This window comes from Petaurus breviceps, unplaced genomic scaffold (assembly GCF_028583685.1).
Source record: "Petaurus breviceps papuanus isolate PSGF00001 unplaced genomic scaffold, PetGlider_PUasm1.0 37, whole genome shotgun sequence".
Classification (NCBI taxonomy): Eukaryota; Metazoa; Chordata; class Mammalia; order Diprotodontia; family Petauridae; genus Petaurus; species Petaurus breviceps.
The window spans coordinates 78,579,989-78,593,002 of NW_027186296.1; the positions used below are offsets into that span (position 1 = coordinate 78,579,989).

At 46.8% G+C, this 13,014-nt stretch overlaps 1 protein-coding gene and 1 long non-coding RNA gene across 2 annotated transcripts; one reads left to right on the plus strand and one right to left on the minus strand.

Moving 5' to 3' along the window:
* Window positions 1-616: 616 nt before the first annotated feature.
* Window positions 617-7,348, minus strand: CALHM2 (calcium homeostasis modulator family member 2). Its single transcript, XM_069098872.1, has 3 exons — window positions 6,954-7,348; window positions 3,431-4,008; window positions 617-1,692 (listed from the first exon to the last, which is right to left on the minus strand). The coding sequence occupies exons 2-3, from the start codon at window positions 3,983-3,985 to the stop codon at window positions 1,276-1,278; spliced, it is 972 nt and encodes a 323-aa protein (XP_068954973.1). The 5' UTR covers window positions 3,986-4,008; window positions 6,954-7,348; the 3' UTR covers window positions 617-1,275.
* On the plus strand, window positions 6,516-9,063 carry LOC138169433 (uncharacterized). The gene is made up of 3 exons (XR_011170350.1): window positions 6,516-6,767; window positions 7,769-7,865; window positions 7,995-9,063. It is a non-coding gene; the product is annotated as an uncharacterized lncRNA (long non-coding RNA).
* Window positions 9,064-13,014: the final 3,951 nt, after the last annotated feature.

Below are 13,014 nucleotides of genomic sequence, written 5' to 3' on the forward strand. Positions count from 1 at the left end.
AAATGAAGGGGAAAATGTGGAAAAAGCCTCAACCCTTCCTCTCCAGCAATGAGGGTGTTTGGATTTTAGGAGCTTCAGATCCTGGGGAGGAGGACAGTTAGGTGGCTACAATAATGTGTGGGCCCTGGGAGAGAGATGGGCAGAGTCTGGAGTTAAGTGGTGCATTGTTACTTCAGGTATGGGCTGAACAGACAATGAGAAGGACTTTGAGGGGCGTTATGGATGGCAGGAGACCTGAGACCTAGACCCACATGCCCCTGTGGTTATATAAACTGTTTCCTCTTCCTGGGCCTGTTTCCTTTTTTTTTGGAGGGGGGAGGGCAGGGCTATTGGGGTTAAGTGACTTGCCCAAGGTCATGTAGCTAGTAAGTGTCAAGCTGGATTTGAACTTAGGTCCTCCAGACTCCAGGGCTGGTGTTCTATTCACTGCATCAACAACCTAGCCGCCCCTCAGTTTCTTTTTATACAAAAGGGTTGAATTTTGTGAGTGCTACTGCCCCTTGCAGTTCTAAAATTCTATGATTTCTCCCAGGGGCCTATCTTCTACCTACTTTTAGATTTGGGATCTATAGTATCCAGAGCAGCAGAGAATATACACACATACACACACAACTAGTTGATATTATAACAAAATTTTTATCAAAAATGTTTAAAAATAGAAAAGGGCATTGGGAGTCCTAGGAGAACTTACTCACTAGTGGACCCTCAGGGCTTCGAACCTTCCCTTTCCAAAGATAGGCATTCTGCACCCACATGCAGTTAGACACAAGTTAACTGCACTCAATTCTGTTCTTGCAAGGAGCCCACCAGCAAAGCATGGAAGGCATTTAGTTTCTGGTGTTCCCTAGTTCAGAAGTTAGCACAAGTAGCTGCTTTTCTTTGGAAAAGACTTAACACCTTGTAAAGCTGCTGATCCAGCAGACTGGAGTGCCTTTCTCGGCACCACCAAGCTGCCCAGCAAGTTCTCAAACCCAGGCCACTATCACATGTTATCCTTACCACCACCCTCCAGCCTTCTTTGATGGCCTGTTAGTGATGCTAGTAAAAGTAGTTTCCTCTGATCCACCCCAGAATCAGCTGAGTATCTGCTAACTCCCGGGTTAGGACGGTGGGGCACCTTTGTGCCCATCCAAATATGAGCAAGTAGGTAGCAATGGTAAGAAGCAACCAAATTGGGTTTGGGGGTAGGACAGCTCTGGGACTCGAACCCAGGATTATAGAAGACACCACTACGTGTTTTCAAACAGGCATGGGACGGTGAGGATGTCTCCAATCCTAGGAAGCCAGGAAAGCCATCTCCAGATTGTCTGGCCCAGTCCCGTTCCCCACTATCCCCTGGGCCCACTTGTGCAGTCGACTGTAGAGTGGGAAGCCCTGGTTCTCCCGGTACAGGTAGACACCAGTGATAGCGTTCCACTGGGGCCTTGGCTGGGTCCCCTCAACAACAAACTCTTGAACCAGTTCCTTGTCCTCTTTGTCCAGAGCCACAAAGCCAAAGAAACGGCGCACATTGTTGGCGGCCAGCACCCGGGAGTGTACTTCTGCCGTCCTCTGGAACAGCTGGGACTCATTGGCCCGGTACTGGGCCCAGTAGGCCTCTTGGCGGTAGCCCAGTGGGGAGCAACAATGCTTTAGGCACTTGGTGAGGAAGACGAGGATAGCCACCACGCCAATCAGCAGCCACCCGAAGAGCTGGGTCAGAGAGAGTAGGCAGGTGTGAGGTGGAGTTTTCCCTTGTCCCAAAAAAGAGCTGCCAGCCCCCCTCCCCACCTGAACACAGACCTCAGTGGGGGAAAGGAAGGGACACCAGGAACAGAGGTTCAGTAAAAACAGCTGGGAGAGAGGGCCTGACAATAATTAGCTGCATCCCAGCAAAGTCAATTGTCTACTCTGGATCTCTGCTCTTTTGTGGAATGAGAGCTGGACCAGCTAATATCTTAGCTCAGGACTGTAAGGTGTCATGCTAATCCCTTTCTGCCTTCATTGTCTGCCCCCTACTCAGTCTCTGTGTTTTCTCCTAATCCTTCTGTATCTGTGAGCACCTATCCATTTTCCTCTTGAACACATTGTCCTGCCTCCCTGTTTCCTTGTGTTTGCCTATCTGTTCTCTTTATCATAATTAAAGCTGAAAAGGATTTTAGATGTGATCTAGTGCCACTAGACCTTTCCAGGCTCCAGATGATGAAACTTGACATCTACAGACTAAGTGACTTTAACTAGGGTCTCCCAGCTAGTCAGTATCAGGACAGATTTGAACTCAGGTCCTTCAGCAGTTAGCACAAGTGGCTGGAATGCAGTGAGAGCTTAATAAATGTTTGTTGCTGGTCCCGATTCCATGGCCAGCACTCATCTGCCACACATCATGCCACACCAGTCTCTTCGGCTGGTGCCTTTTAAAGACCTTTTTTTAAAAAAAAGTTTTATTTTTTTGGAGGGGGGAAGGCAGGGCAGTTGGGGTTAAGTGACTTGCCCAAGGTCACATGGCTAGTTTTTATGTTAAGTGTCTGAAGCTGGATTTGAACTCCTGACTCCAGGGCCAGTGCTCTATTCACTGAGCCACCTAGCCATCCCTAATTTTTTTTTTTTTAAAGAAGCCAGACTATGCCCAGGGTCAGTCTGTGGATGAGTCAAGGGATCAATATATGAATAAAGAATAGCAATTTCTCCTGCTCTTTAAAATTACTGAGAACTGGAACCATGAATATGACTTTATTAGCACTGAGCATTACCTACTTTTTTTTTTTTCATTACCTACTTCTAACATTGAGGGTTCTTATGCTGGAAGGTAGAATTGGTTGGTACTAGATCCTTTCTGTTCCTTCCTCTCTACCCAACAGAAGCAAAACTGAAATCTTTCCAGGATTTTTCCTTGCCTACTTCAAGCTGAGGGGGAGAGGGAGGGGTGATTTAGGGTGTGATCTTTTCCTCTACTACTGCCCTTCTCTCCTTTCTCTCTGGAGGTTTAATTAGCTATACCACGTTAAAAACAACTGGTTTGATTTTCTTTTCATGTAGGGACAATATAATGACCAGATCTACAGAGTCCTTTATTTCATGGAGTTTATATCAGAAAAGTTGTTAATACAATCACCATAGCTCAGAGCCCCCAGTTAGGAAAATGAATAAGTTGGAGCCTCAGGTTTAAATCCTCCCTTAGACCTTAGATACTTACTAGTTATGTGATCCTGGGTGAGGGTCATATCAATAAAGGACCTCCTCAGTAAAAAAGAGGGGGGTGAACTCAATGGCCTCTGAGGTCCCTGCTAGCTCTAAACCTTTGCTTCTATGAATAAAGATTCTGATTCTGTCATCAGCACCTATTACACCTTCTAGCACTGCATCCCAGCTCCTGAAGGGGTGTGGGAGAGAATATTGGGGAATATTAGCTTATGTTAAGCCCATCTCCACCTTCCACAAAATCTTAACTTACCTGGGACTCATACTTGAGTCTTCGGCTCACCTCTTCCTGGAAGCCCGACAGGTTTGCTGGGGCCTCGCCACAGGGGAATTTGGCCAGGACCTCAACTGCATGATCCTGGGGAAAACCTCCCCTCTCATCTGTCAGTGAGGAGGGGTCCACAAACTCACTGAGGGCACAGACATAGGCCTCTCCTCTGAGCAGCGAAAGGACCGACCAGGTGACTGGAGCCACAGCTGCACGACCTAGGATGGAGCTCAAGAGAAGAAAATTGGGGGCAGCTGAGCAGTTCTTGGCCCGGCGCAGCTGACACTCAGCTACCAGGTTCCAGGTGTGAGTGTTGAGGATCACACCAATGAGGAAGAGAGCCAAGGCAGGGACCCCAATGGCTGTCAGTCCATAAATGTAGTTTCTGGCTGGGGAGCAAGGACAGTGAAAGGCCACCACGGAGAACAGCTCCTGGCTCCCCACTGTGCCCAGGGCCACCAGCCCATTAAAGATCATTACATCCTTGCTCTTGAAAAAGAGCGACAGGAAGCGGAAATTCTCCACGATCAGGGCTGACATGGTGATGAACGGAGATGTTCAATCTGCAGAAATAAAGAGAAGGAGCCTGGGTGAATTCAGGTATTAGAATCCTGGTGATTACTGGGGAAAAGGGACAAGGTCAAAAGAGTCAAGAGATGTTCTGTATCCTTTAACAGAATGTGTGGGGCAGGGCACCTCCCCTTTACAGGCCCTGGTACCACCATCTGTGAAATGGGAGAAGATAATACTTATCCATTCCTACTTTGCAGGGTTGTACCAAAAGAAAGAAAATAGCAACATCTCATTTACACAGATTTTAAAAAACTGTCCTTTTTTACAATGGCCCTGAGAAGCAGGTAGGATGGGTGTTATTATCCTCATTTTACCAATGAGGAAACTGAGGCTCAGAGAGATGAAGGATCATCCAAAATTAAGCAGAATCAAAGGCTGCATTGGTCTAGAGCTCCTGCCTTCTGACTCCTTCGGGAAGTCATTAGATTGGGAACTCCTTGAGGGCAAGACTAGTTTTTGCCTTTTTTTATATCTCCACCTTTAGCACTGTGCTGGGTACATAGAAAGCACTTGCATCAATGTTGTGTGACTGGCCAGGTTGGAAAACATACTATTTTAAAAGTAATAGATTTCTCAGTCTCCTTTCTACTTACTTTCCAGTCATCTACTCTGTCTGTGGCAAAACTAGAATTTGAACCCAGGTCCTCTGAATTTAAATCCATCTTTTTTTTCTTTTCCTTTTTTTTCCAATATGCTGTGCTGTGTAGAATTCCTGAGAGAGGGAAGGGCATTTCTTTTTTTTTTTTTTTGGAGGGGGGAAGGCAGGGCAACTGGGGTTAAGTGGCTTGCCCAAGGTCACACAGTTAATAAGTGTTGAGTGTCTGAGGCCACATTTGAACTCAAGTCTTCCTGAGTCCAGGGACAGTGCTCTATTCACTGTGCTACCTAGCCGACCTGGGAAGGGGTATTTCTAAGGAACTGTAAAATGAAGGGGGCCAGACCAGCTAGCCTCTAAGGTTTTGTCTTCCTCTGACGGGGCTCAGGTAATTGAAAACTGGGCAGAGCTAACAAGTCTTCATTTCTGTTTTGAGTAAAATCAGCAGCATCCAGCTGTCAGGAGGCGGCCTCAGCCTCCTCTCCCTGGGATGCTTTCTCTGCAAAGCCCTCCTTGGGCCTTCTCCCACCCCATCCAGAACTTGGCCCCACCTCTGTCCCACAGATGTAGAAAACAATGGCCTCCAGCCTTGAGGCAAAGGGGAAGTTGGGAACAGAGTCTTGGGAGCAGAGCTTATCTCTGTTCTGCTCAGTTCCAGCTCAGTGCTTTCCTTCTTAGAACCCTATCTCTAAGGTTATGGCTCAGAAATTGGAGTGAGTGAGGAAATAGGGTGAAACTTTGGGAAGCTGTGTCCTCTATTTAAAGGAGGATTCTGTGGGAGGCCTCAGCAAGGGGTCGATACCCTCTTCTGGGTCCTATTCCCTGGGGGCTCCTCTGTCTTTAACTTTGTGTGTGTGAACTGGACAATGATCAACAAACAAATATCTCAATACACAAAGAGTAAGAGAGGACAATAGGCTGCATAAGAAACTATAAACTGTAAAAATCTACAAACCTTTGTTACTTACGGTTTGCTTTATAGTATTTCATTTATTTTAATTATGCATATATATTTATTACATTTAATAAGGTAGCACCCAAAGTGCTCTATTTATGTCCTTTTTAACACTTCATTTTATTTTATTCTCTGCATTTAAAAATGTTTTATTAATGATCTTTGGGGAGTCATATCTATCGTTATCGACTAACCTATTCCTCCATAAACATGTGTTTGGAGCAAATATGTATAGTCCAACAAATCAATACATTGGGCTCAGCATATGTTTTAGGCTCAGGCAACAGGAACTACGTAGCTGCTGAGTGTTAGTGACATCTCCTCCCTTGTCTCTGTGGTCTGGGAGGAAGGAAGACCCTCTTCCTCATCTTTTGTCAAGCTTCCAGGGAGACTTAAGGACAGATAAGGACTTCTTAGGAAGACAGCAGTACCTAGTGGAGCCATGGCCTGGGAGAAGCCAGTGCTGTGGGTACAAAGCACCCACACACCCACACACCACTTCTGGGCCCTGCTGAGGATCACCCTTTAATTTTTGTGACAAGAATTTTTTAAAAAGATGCAGTTCCAGTTTCCCTCTTTTGATACCCAGTCCCCTTCCCGGTAAGGCTGGGAGGTCCTCCCTCTGTTCATCCAAAAGAGCCTTCCTCAGAAGTCTGGACAATCCTGAACAAGCAAAACCAGGCCCTGCCCTGCTAAACTTGAGTCTTAAGCCTGGATTTCGCCTTCCTTTCACGGGCTCCTTTGGGGCTCCCTTACACGCCCTCCCCCCCTCCCACCCCAGTACAGTTCAGTGTTACAAACAAGGGAGAAGGGGAAGACAAGATAGGACTTCAGAGGCCAACTGTCTGAAAAGCAGTTTATAGTTTTTTTGTGGGAAGCGCTGGGGATAATGGGCCACCGGCACCAGAGTAAACCCCTACTCCCCTTCCCCCAGTCCCCATTTGGGTCCTCTTCCCTTTCCACGCTGGCAGAGGCTCTAGTGTTATCTCTGGGGAGGCTCAGTTTCACAAACGCCACCCAGACGGGGTGACGACGGGAGACCAGATGATCAGAGTCGAAGGAGAAAGAGATTCTGAGGGTCCGCTCTAGACAGGGAAGGCAGTGTGAGGTACCGGCGCCCAGGGCTAGGACTAGCTCTGCAGAGCCCAGACCTCATCAGCACTGAGGGACCCGGCCAAGGGCCAAGTGCATCCCCTCAGGTAGGGAGGGGGTCCTCTCCGCGTCCAGGAAGTGCCTTTTGTGGGGCGGGGGCCTTTTCTGCATGCCTTGGGAGCAGATGTCTAGGCAAGCCCGCTCTTCCCCCCCTTCTGGCTGCCAATGACACAGTGTTGCCAAAGTTGTCAGCAGTTCTCCCCCGCCCCCGCTGCATGGGCTCGGGCACTCACCTGGGGTCTGGGCTCCGGAAGGGTGTCGGGTACGAGGCCTCGGGGCAGCCCCCACGGGCCAGGGCACAGGGTGGGCAGCGGGCACAAGCAGCAGCCACCACACCCGACGGCCGCCGGCCCGCGCTCACAGTCGTTTCCTCTGCCTCTATGCAGACTCCGTTTGGGGGTTTTGATTTGCTGGGTTGGGTCTGGGGCTTCCTGCAGGGTCAGACTAGAGGGGGAGGATCGCAGATGCCCTGCGTGGGAAGAAAGGGCCCCGCAGCTTTGGGGAAGTGCTGGCGAGGCTTAGAGAAAGTTTAAACCCAAAAAGAAGTAAATAAAGAATGGAAAAGCGCGTGTGCGCGAGAGAGTGGAAAAACAGCTTCCCCAGCGTCCGCAGGGGAGGGGAAGAAGGGGGAGCTGGGGGGCGGGGGAGTGGGGAGGAGTCGGCCCATCCGCTGTCCCTCCCGGGTCTGCTCTGCAGCTCCGCCCTCCCGGCCCAGCAACCTTGAGCCCCACTGGGCTAATCCAGTCCCGCGCTCTAAAAGCCGGCTTGTCTGCTCTCAGAGGCTCAGACATTCCGGCTTTGGCACCGGGCAGGGAAGCTGAGGTCAGGGAGCCCGGCCCCCAGACTGAGCCCCAGAGCCTCGGGGACAAAGGGTCTTTAAGCCTGGAACACCAGTCTAAAGGACTCCGGCTGGCTCCCAGATTTAGGAGTTGGGGAGGGCGAAGAAGGGGAGAGGAAAGCCTAAGCCAGTTGGGTCTGCTGGGAGATCTGGTTTAGGTGCTTCCAGATCAATCCAACCAACATTTATTAAGCGCCTTCTATTTGCAAGGTACTGGGCTAGAAGCTGAAGAAAAAAGGACAGAACCAATATGGTCCCTGCCCTCAAGGATCTTACTTTCTACTGGGGAGATGCTACAGGCACACAAGTAAGTAAATGAAAAGTATATACCAAGTAAATTCTTTTTTTCTTTTATTATTAAATTTTGTTGGTGGTTTTTATTTTTACATCACCTAAATTTTCTAATATATATTTCCTCCATTCCCCTCCTTCACAGGTCCATCCCTTATGACAAAATTTTTTAAAAAGGAAAAAAAGTCCGGCAAAACTAACCAACATATCGGCCAAATGACGTTATAAGAGCTCCACACCCATAATCCCCCACTTCAGCAAAAAAGAGAGAGATTTTTTATTCTCATACCTATCCTTTGGGGACGAATTTGTATACCAAGTAATTTCAAGGGTGAGAGAGTGCTGATAGCTATCTGCAGGGCCTCCTCCTTCATCTTCCCCACCTCCATCACCTACCTGACATGGGCTGCTTAGGGGATCTGGAACCCTGCTGCCTGAGCTTTGCGTGGGTTAGAGGAAAATATGATTCTTGTCCAACTCTTTTACTCTGCCTTTCTGGCTGGGCAGGGGAGGCCCCCAATTTCTCCTTTTTTCTGCCTTCTGATGTCTTGCTCTGCATTTTAACTGACCTTGGCCCTCTCCTTGCCAATTCTCAATTAGGTTCATCAAAATCCACCTTAAATTACCTTCAAAAAACCGTGTACAGTCTGGCTCCAGTCTACCTCTCCAACCTTATTTCATATGACACACTTTTCACACTATGTACTTTCCAGCTAAACTGAACTATTTGCTGTTTCCCCAAATTTTCAGTCCATCTCCTGCCTCCATGTTTTTGCAAAGTGGGCTTCTGTGCATTCCTTCCTAGCATCATTTTGGGAAAGATAGAGACCAGAGCTGGTAAATTGTTAGTCTGAACCTTCTTACACAACTGGTCTAACTGGCCAACAGCTTCCTTTCTTTGGGGGATCAGGCTTTAGGAAGGTATTTAGCCATATTCCCTTTCTTTTCAGTTAGCTGTCTGAATGTATATATGGGGTAGGGGAACTGTGCTTGAAGGAGCTGGGAGGTGTGGAGATTATCCTGTGGATTCTCCGTGGGAAGAATCATGGACTCTTTCAGAGATAAGTCCAAACTTAAAAGTACCCTCAGCCTCAGATAGAAGGGGTCAGGAAGGTAATTTTTTATTTTTATTTTTTTGCTTTTTGGAGGGCAATTGGGGTTAAGTGACTTGCCCAAGGTCACAGGCTAGTTTTTACATTAAGTGTCTGAGGCTGCATTTGAACTCAGGTCCTTCTGACTCCAGGGCTAGTGCTCTATTCACTGTCCCACCTAGCTGCCCTGTGGGAGGCAATTTTTACTGGAGGGAGAGTTATTGTGTTTGTCCTTAAGGACCACGACATCAGGGAATGATGACATGACTTGCAGTTGACTTGGATTTGAGTGAGGGAGGGCTGTGTAAGATCACCAGCCTCACTTTCTCCTCCAGAGCCATCTGGGTCCAGTGGCCAGATATTCATCAGGATGACTGGAGATGGCCCAGGATACGAGGGAGAAACAATAGTTATGCTGTGATGCAATCCCAAACAAAATAGAAATGACTTTGGGGTCATCTGTGCCTTTGGACTCCCTGGGCCTCTGCTCCTTTCCATTAGTTTTGATGGCAGAGAGTTGTTTAGGGACAATAAACACTGAATAGCCATAGGAATCCACATCCCTGTTCTCCCTGTGCGTCTAGCCAGGGGACCAGGGGAGCCACATGCCCAGGCTAAGAGACCTGCACTTCCATCTTCTGCTTTCTGAGCTTTTCTGCCCTCGGTCTGAAATGCTCCACGCCTACCTCCATCCCAAACAGCTGTTCAAATCCTGTTCATTCTCTAAGTCCCAGGTCAAACGGCAGCTTCATGGTACCTTCCTTTGTGTCCTCCCCTCCACTCTCTGCTGGCCCCTAAGTTGGGTATGCTTTCTTTATCCTCTGAGCTAAGGCAGAGCTTTGTGCCTGTCATGGACTCAAAATATTCGGTCCTGTATCGTTATTTGTGCTCAGAAGAGGTGGCATTGTATAGTGGATGGAGGCAGGGGACTTGGGGGTTTTCCTAGGGGATCATTATTTTCTATTTATTGAGGAAGGAGTTTGTGTTCTCTTATACAGACCACACCCTGCCAGACCCGATACTTTCCCCTCCCTCTTCCCCCCCCTTTCCTGTGACTCACTCACTCCCTTTTGGCAGCTAGAAGTAAGATTTAGCTTGGCTGGAGGGAGGAGGAGTGAGGCTCTGTCTTGCAGCTGCAGTCACGGTGTTTAGTCTTGGGGCTGACATCTTACTCTGCCTCCCAGGTCCTGAGATCCCACAATGCAGTCCCTCACCCCTTTAGAGCCGTTCCTCATCCCACCCCCAGATAACAAAAATGAGGAAGGGAGTATTTCTAACAACCAAAGCCCTAGGCAAAGTCAGCATCTAACTTCCCAGAATCTTAGGATTGAAGGAGACCCTCAGAGGCCATCTACCCCAACTCATCGCTGAGCTAGAATCCACTGGATCATCCCAGATAAGGGGTGGGCCAGCTTTGCTCCACAGCTTCCTAGGAGGGAGGGTATGGGCTCCCTAGGCAGAGTATTCCACTTTTGTTGTTATTCAGTAGTGTCCAACTCTTCATGACCCCATTTTCCTTCTCCAGTTCATTTTACACATGAGGAAACTGAGGCAAATAGAGTTAAGTGGTTTGCCTAAGGTCATATAGCTAATAAGTGTCTGAGACCAGATCTGAACGCAGATCTTCCTGATTCTGGGTCCAATACTCTACCACTGAGCTTTCCATTCCACTTTGAGATTTTCCTAATTGTAAGAAATGGCAAACCATTCCAGTATCTTTGCCAAATAGGATAATGAAAAGTTGAACTCAACTGAAACAACTCAACAACAACAATTATAAGAAAAATTTTCCCTATATCAAGGCTAAATTTGTTATTTTTCCACTTCCAACTATTGCTTTAGGGGCTTGACTGGAAGTGATATGGGAATGGGGAGAGGGAAGGGCTTTACTGTTCTGGGAGATCTTGGACTTAACTTCCCTATAATGGCAGATGATTCACTGTAGAGTCAAAGGATGCATTGAATAAACAACCTTCAAAATACTTGAAGATAGCAATCTTATAGCTATCTTTCCATTTCCCCTACAGTCTTCTCTTCTCCAGGGTAACCATCTCAATTAATTCTTCAATCAATCCTCATATGGCATAAACTTGAAACCTTTCCCTATCTTGGTAGCCCTCACCTGAACACTTTCCAGCTTATCAATATCCTTCCCAAAATATGGCATCCAGAATGGAATACTGTGTTACAGATATGGTCTGATCCAAAGCAAAATCCCTTTCTATGGACTCCTTAGTCCTGGCCACTGTGCCATTCTAAACATAATTTAAGATTGCATTAGCTTTCTTGACCTAACACAATGTTGATCTATATCAAACTTGCAGGCCACTAAGACCTTCCCCTACCCTACATCTTCATGCTTACAGCCACATAAAATTCAATTGAAGTGGGGGCATTGACAGAGGGGACTGCCCACTTCAGTTACATAAATCTACATATCTTACTTGACTGATAGAAGTCCAGGAGTCCGGGACATCTGGGTTCAAATCTTGCTTGGACATTTACAAACTGTGTGACCCTGGGCAAAGCATTTGCCTCAGTTTCCTCATCTGTGTTGAACTGTGAGGGTGTTGAACTCAGTGTCCTTTCAGCTACAACTCTGTGATCCCATGAACCTATTTCATAGGCTTTCTCATGGAGGAGATTTCATATTTAACGTTTTTAGCACCAGTTCTGATTAAGGAATTAATTAGTAAGCCATTTGGATTCATAGCAATGGCACATTCCACCAGAGAATGGGCCTAGCGGTGTTTGGTCTTTAAATCCTTCCTGTGACAACCCTTCCTGTCACCTGAATTTTTCCTGAATTCTAGTTATGGCTTTGCCTCCTCTCACTTTCCTAACCCTTTGGGAGAAAGATATTCTGAAGACCTAGGAAGATTATGGGATCTCAAAACTTGGGAGGGGGTGAGACTGAAAGATGGGAGATAAATTCATTCAGAACCTAGCATGGTCATATATATATATATATATATATATATATAAAATAGGCCTTAATAAATGTGTTTTAATTAAATTTAATTAATTAATTAAATTAAGCAATTTGTTAACTCACCCTGATATTCACATCTTAAATTAGGAATATGGAGAAGGCAATTCTCATTCACAAAGGCATTATTACACTTTTGAGATTTTATAGGGTATATATCTTGTGGAGGTAGACCTTCTCTACCTCCCCTCTTACCCTTCCATGACTCTGAGTAGTTTCCACTGGGGAAAATAGTAGTGGCTGTATTAAAGATCCTTCCCCCTAACTCCCAAATCCTAAAGATAAGGTCCCACAATCTGTGCCTCTCTGAAAGCTGCCACAAGACCTGTGCTGGCCCAGAATGATGGGCGACATCTATCCAGGTACTGTCCAGTATTGAGGAGGTGGGGCTAAAAGGAGGTAATACCTCTCTACCCCAGCTACTGAAGGTTACAGAGAGGATCGGGAGAGCGAGAATGGCTTGGTGCAATACATCACTGCTGAAGCTAGAACTCAGAGTTGGCCCAAGCTCATATAAAATGGCTTCTAACTACATCAATAGACCATTATTAAGTTGAGGGGCCTTATCTCAAAATCCTTGAGCCTGAAGAATTCCAGAGGGCTTAGGCCTTGTGGGAGATATTGCTTCATTATCCTAAGCCTCAGTTTCCCTGGCTGTAAAATGAGAAAACTTCCAGATCCTTGGCTCAAAGGTAGGCAGCAGGGTGAGTTGAAAAATATACAGCAAGTACCCTAAACTCCAGGGGAGGAGAAAAGTACTTTTCACAAAGCTTTTTCATAAACACAGTCACAATATTATCATGAAAATCATCACAGATACTGTGCGGGTCACCTGCCTGGAGCAGAATTTTCAGTCTCTAGATGCTATCTGTCTCACACAGAAGGGGATGTGCATGTGAGGTCTAGAATGAAAGCCCCTTATCTCATCTCTCTTCACCCCTCAAGACAAATCTCAGTTCCTGTGACTTTTTAGTTACAGTCACATGATATCCCCAAGAAAGGTTTCTGGAACATTAGGACTGGTCACCTACTTCTAGCTGAGAGGAGACAAGGGTTAAAGCCACCTGTTAGGGAAGGTGGTATTG

Coding starts and splice junctions, on each gene's coding strand:
- CALHM2 (XM_069098872.1), bottom strand. CDS start 3,985: ATGTCAGCCCTGATCGTGGAGAATTTCCGCTTCCTGTCGCTCTTTTTC. Junction 1,693..3,430: donor GACTCAAGTATGAGTCCCAG/GTAAGTTAAGAT, acceptor TCTCTGACCCAG/CTCTTCGGGTGGCTGCTGAT.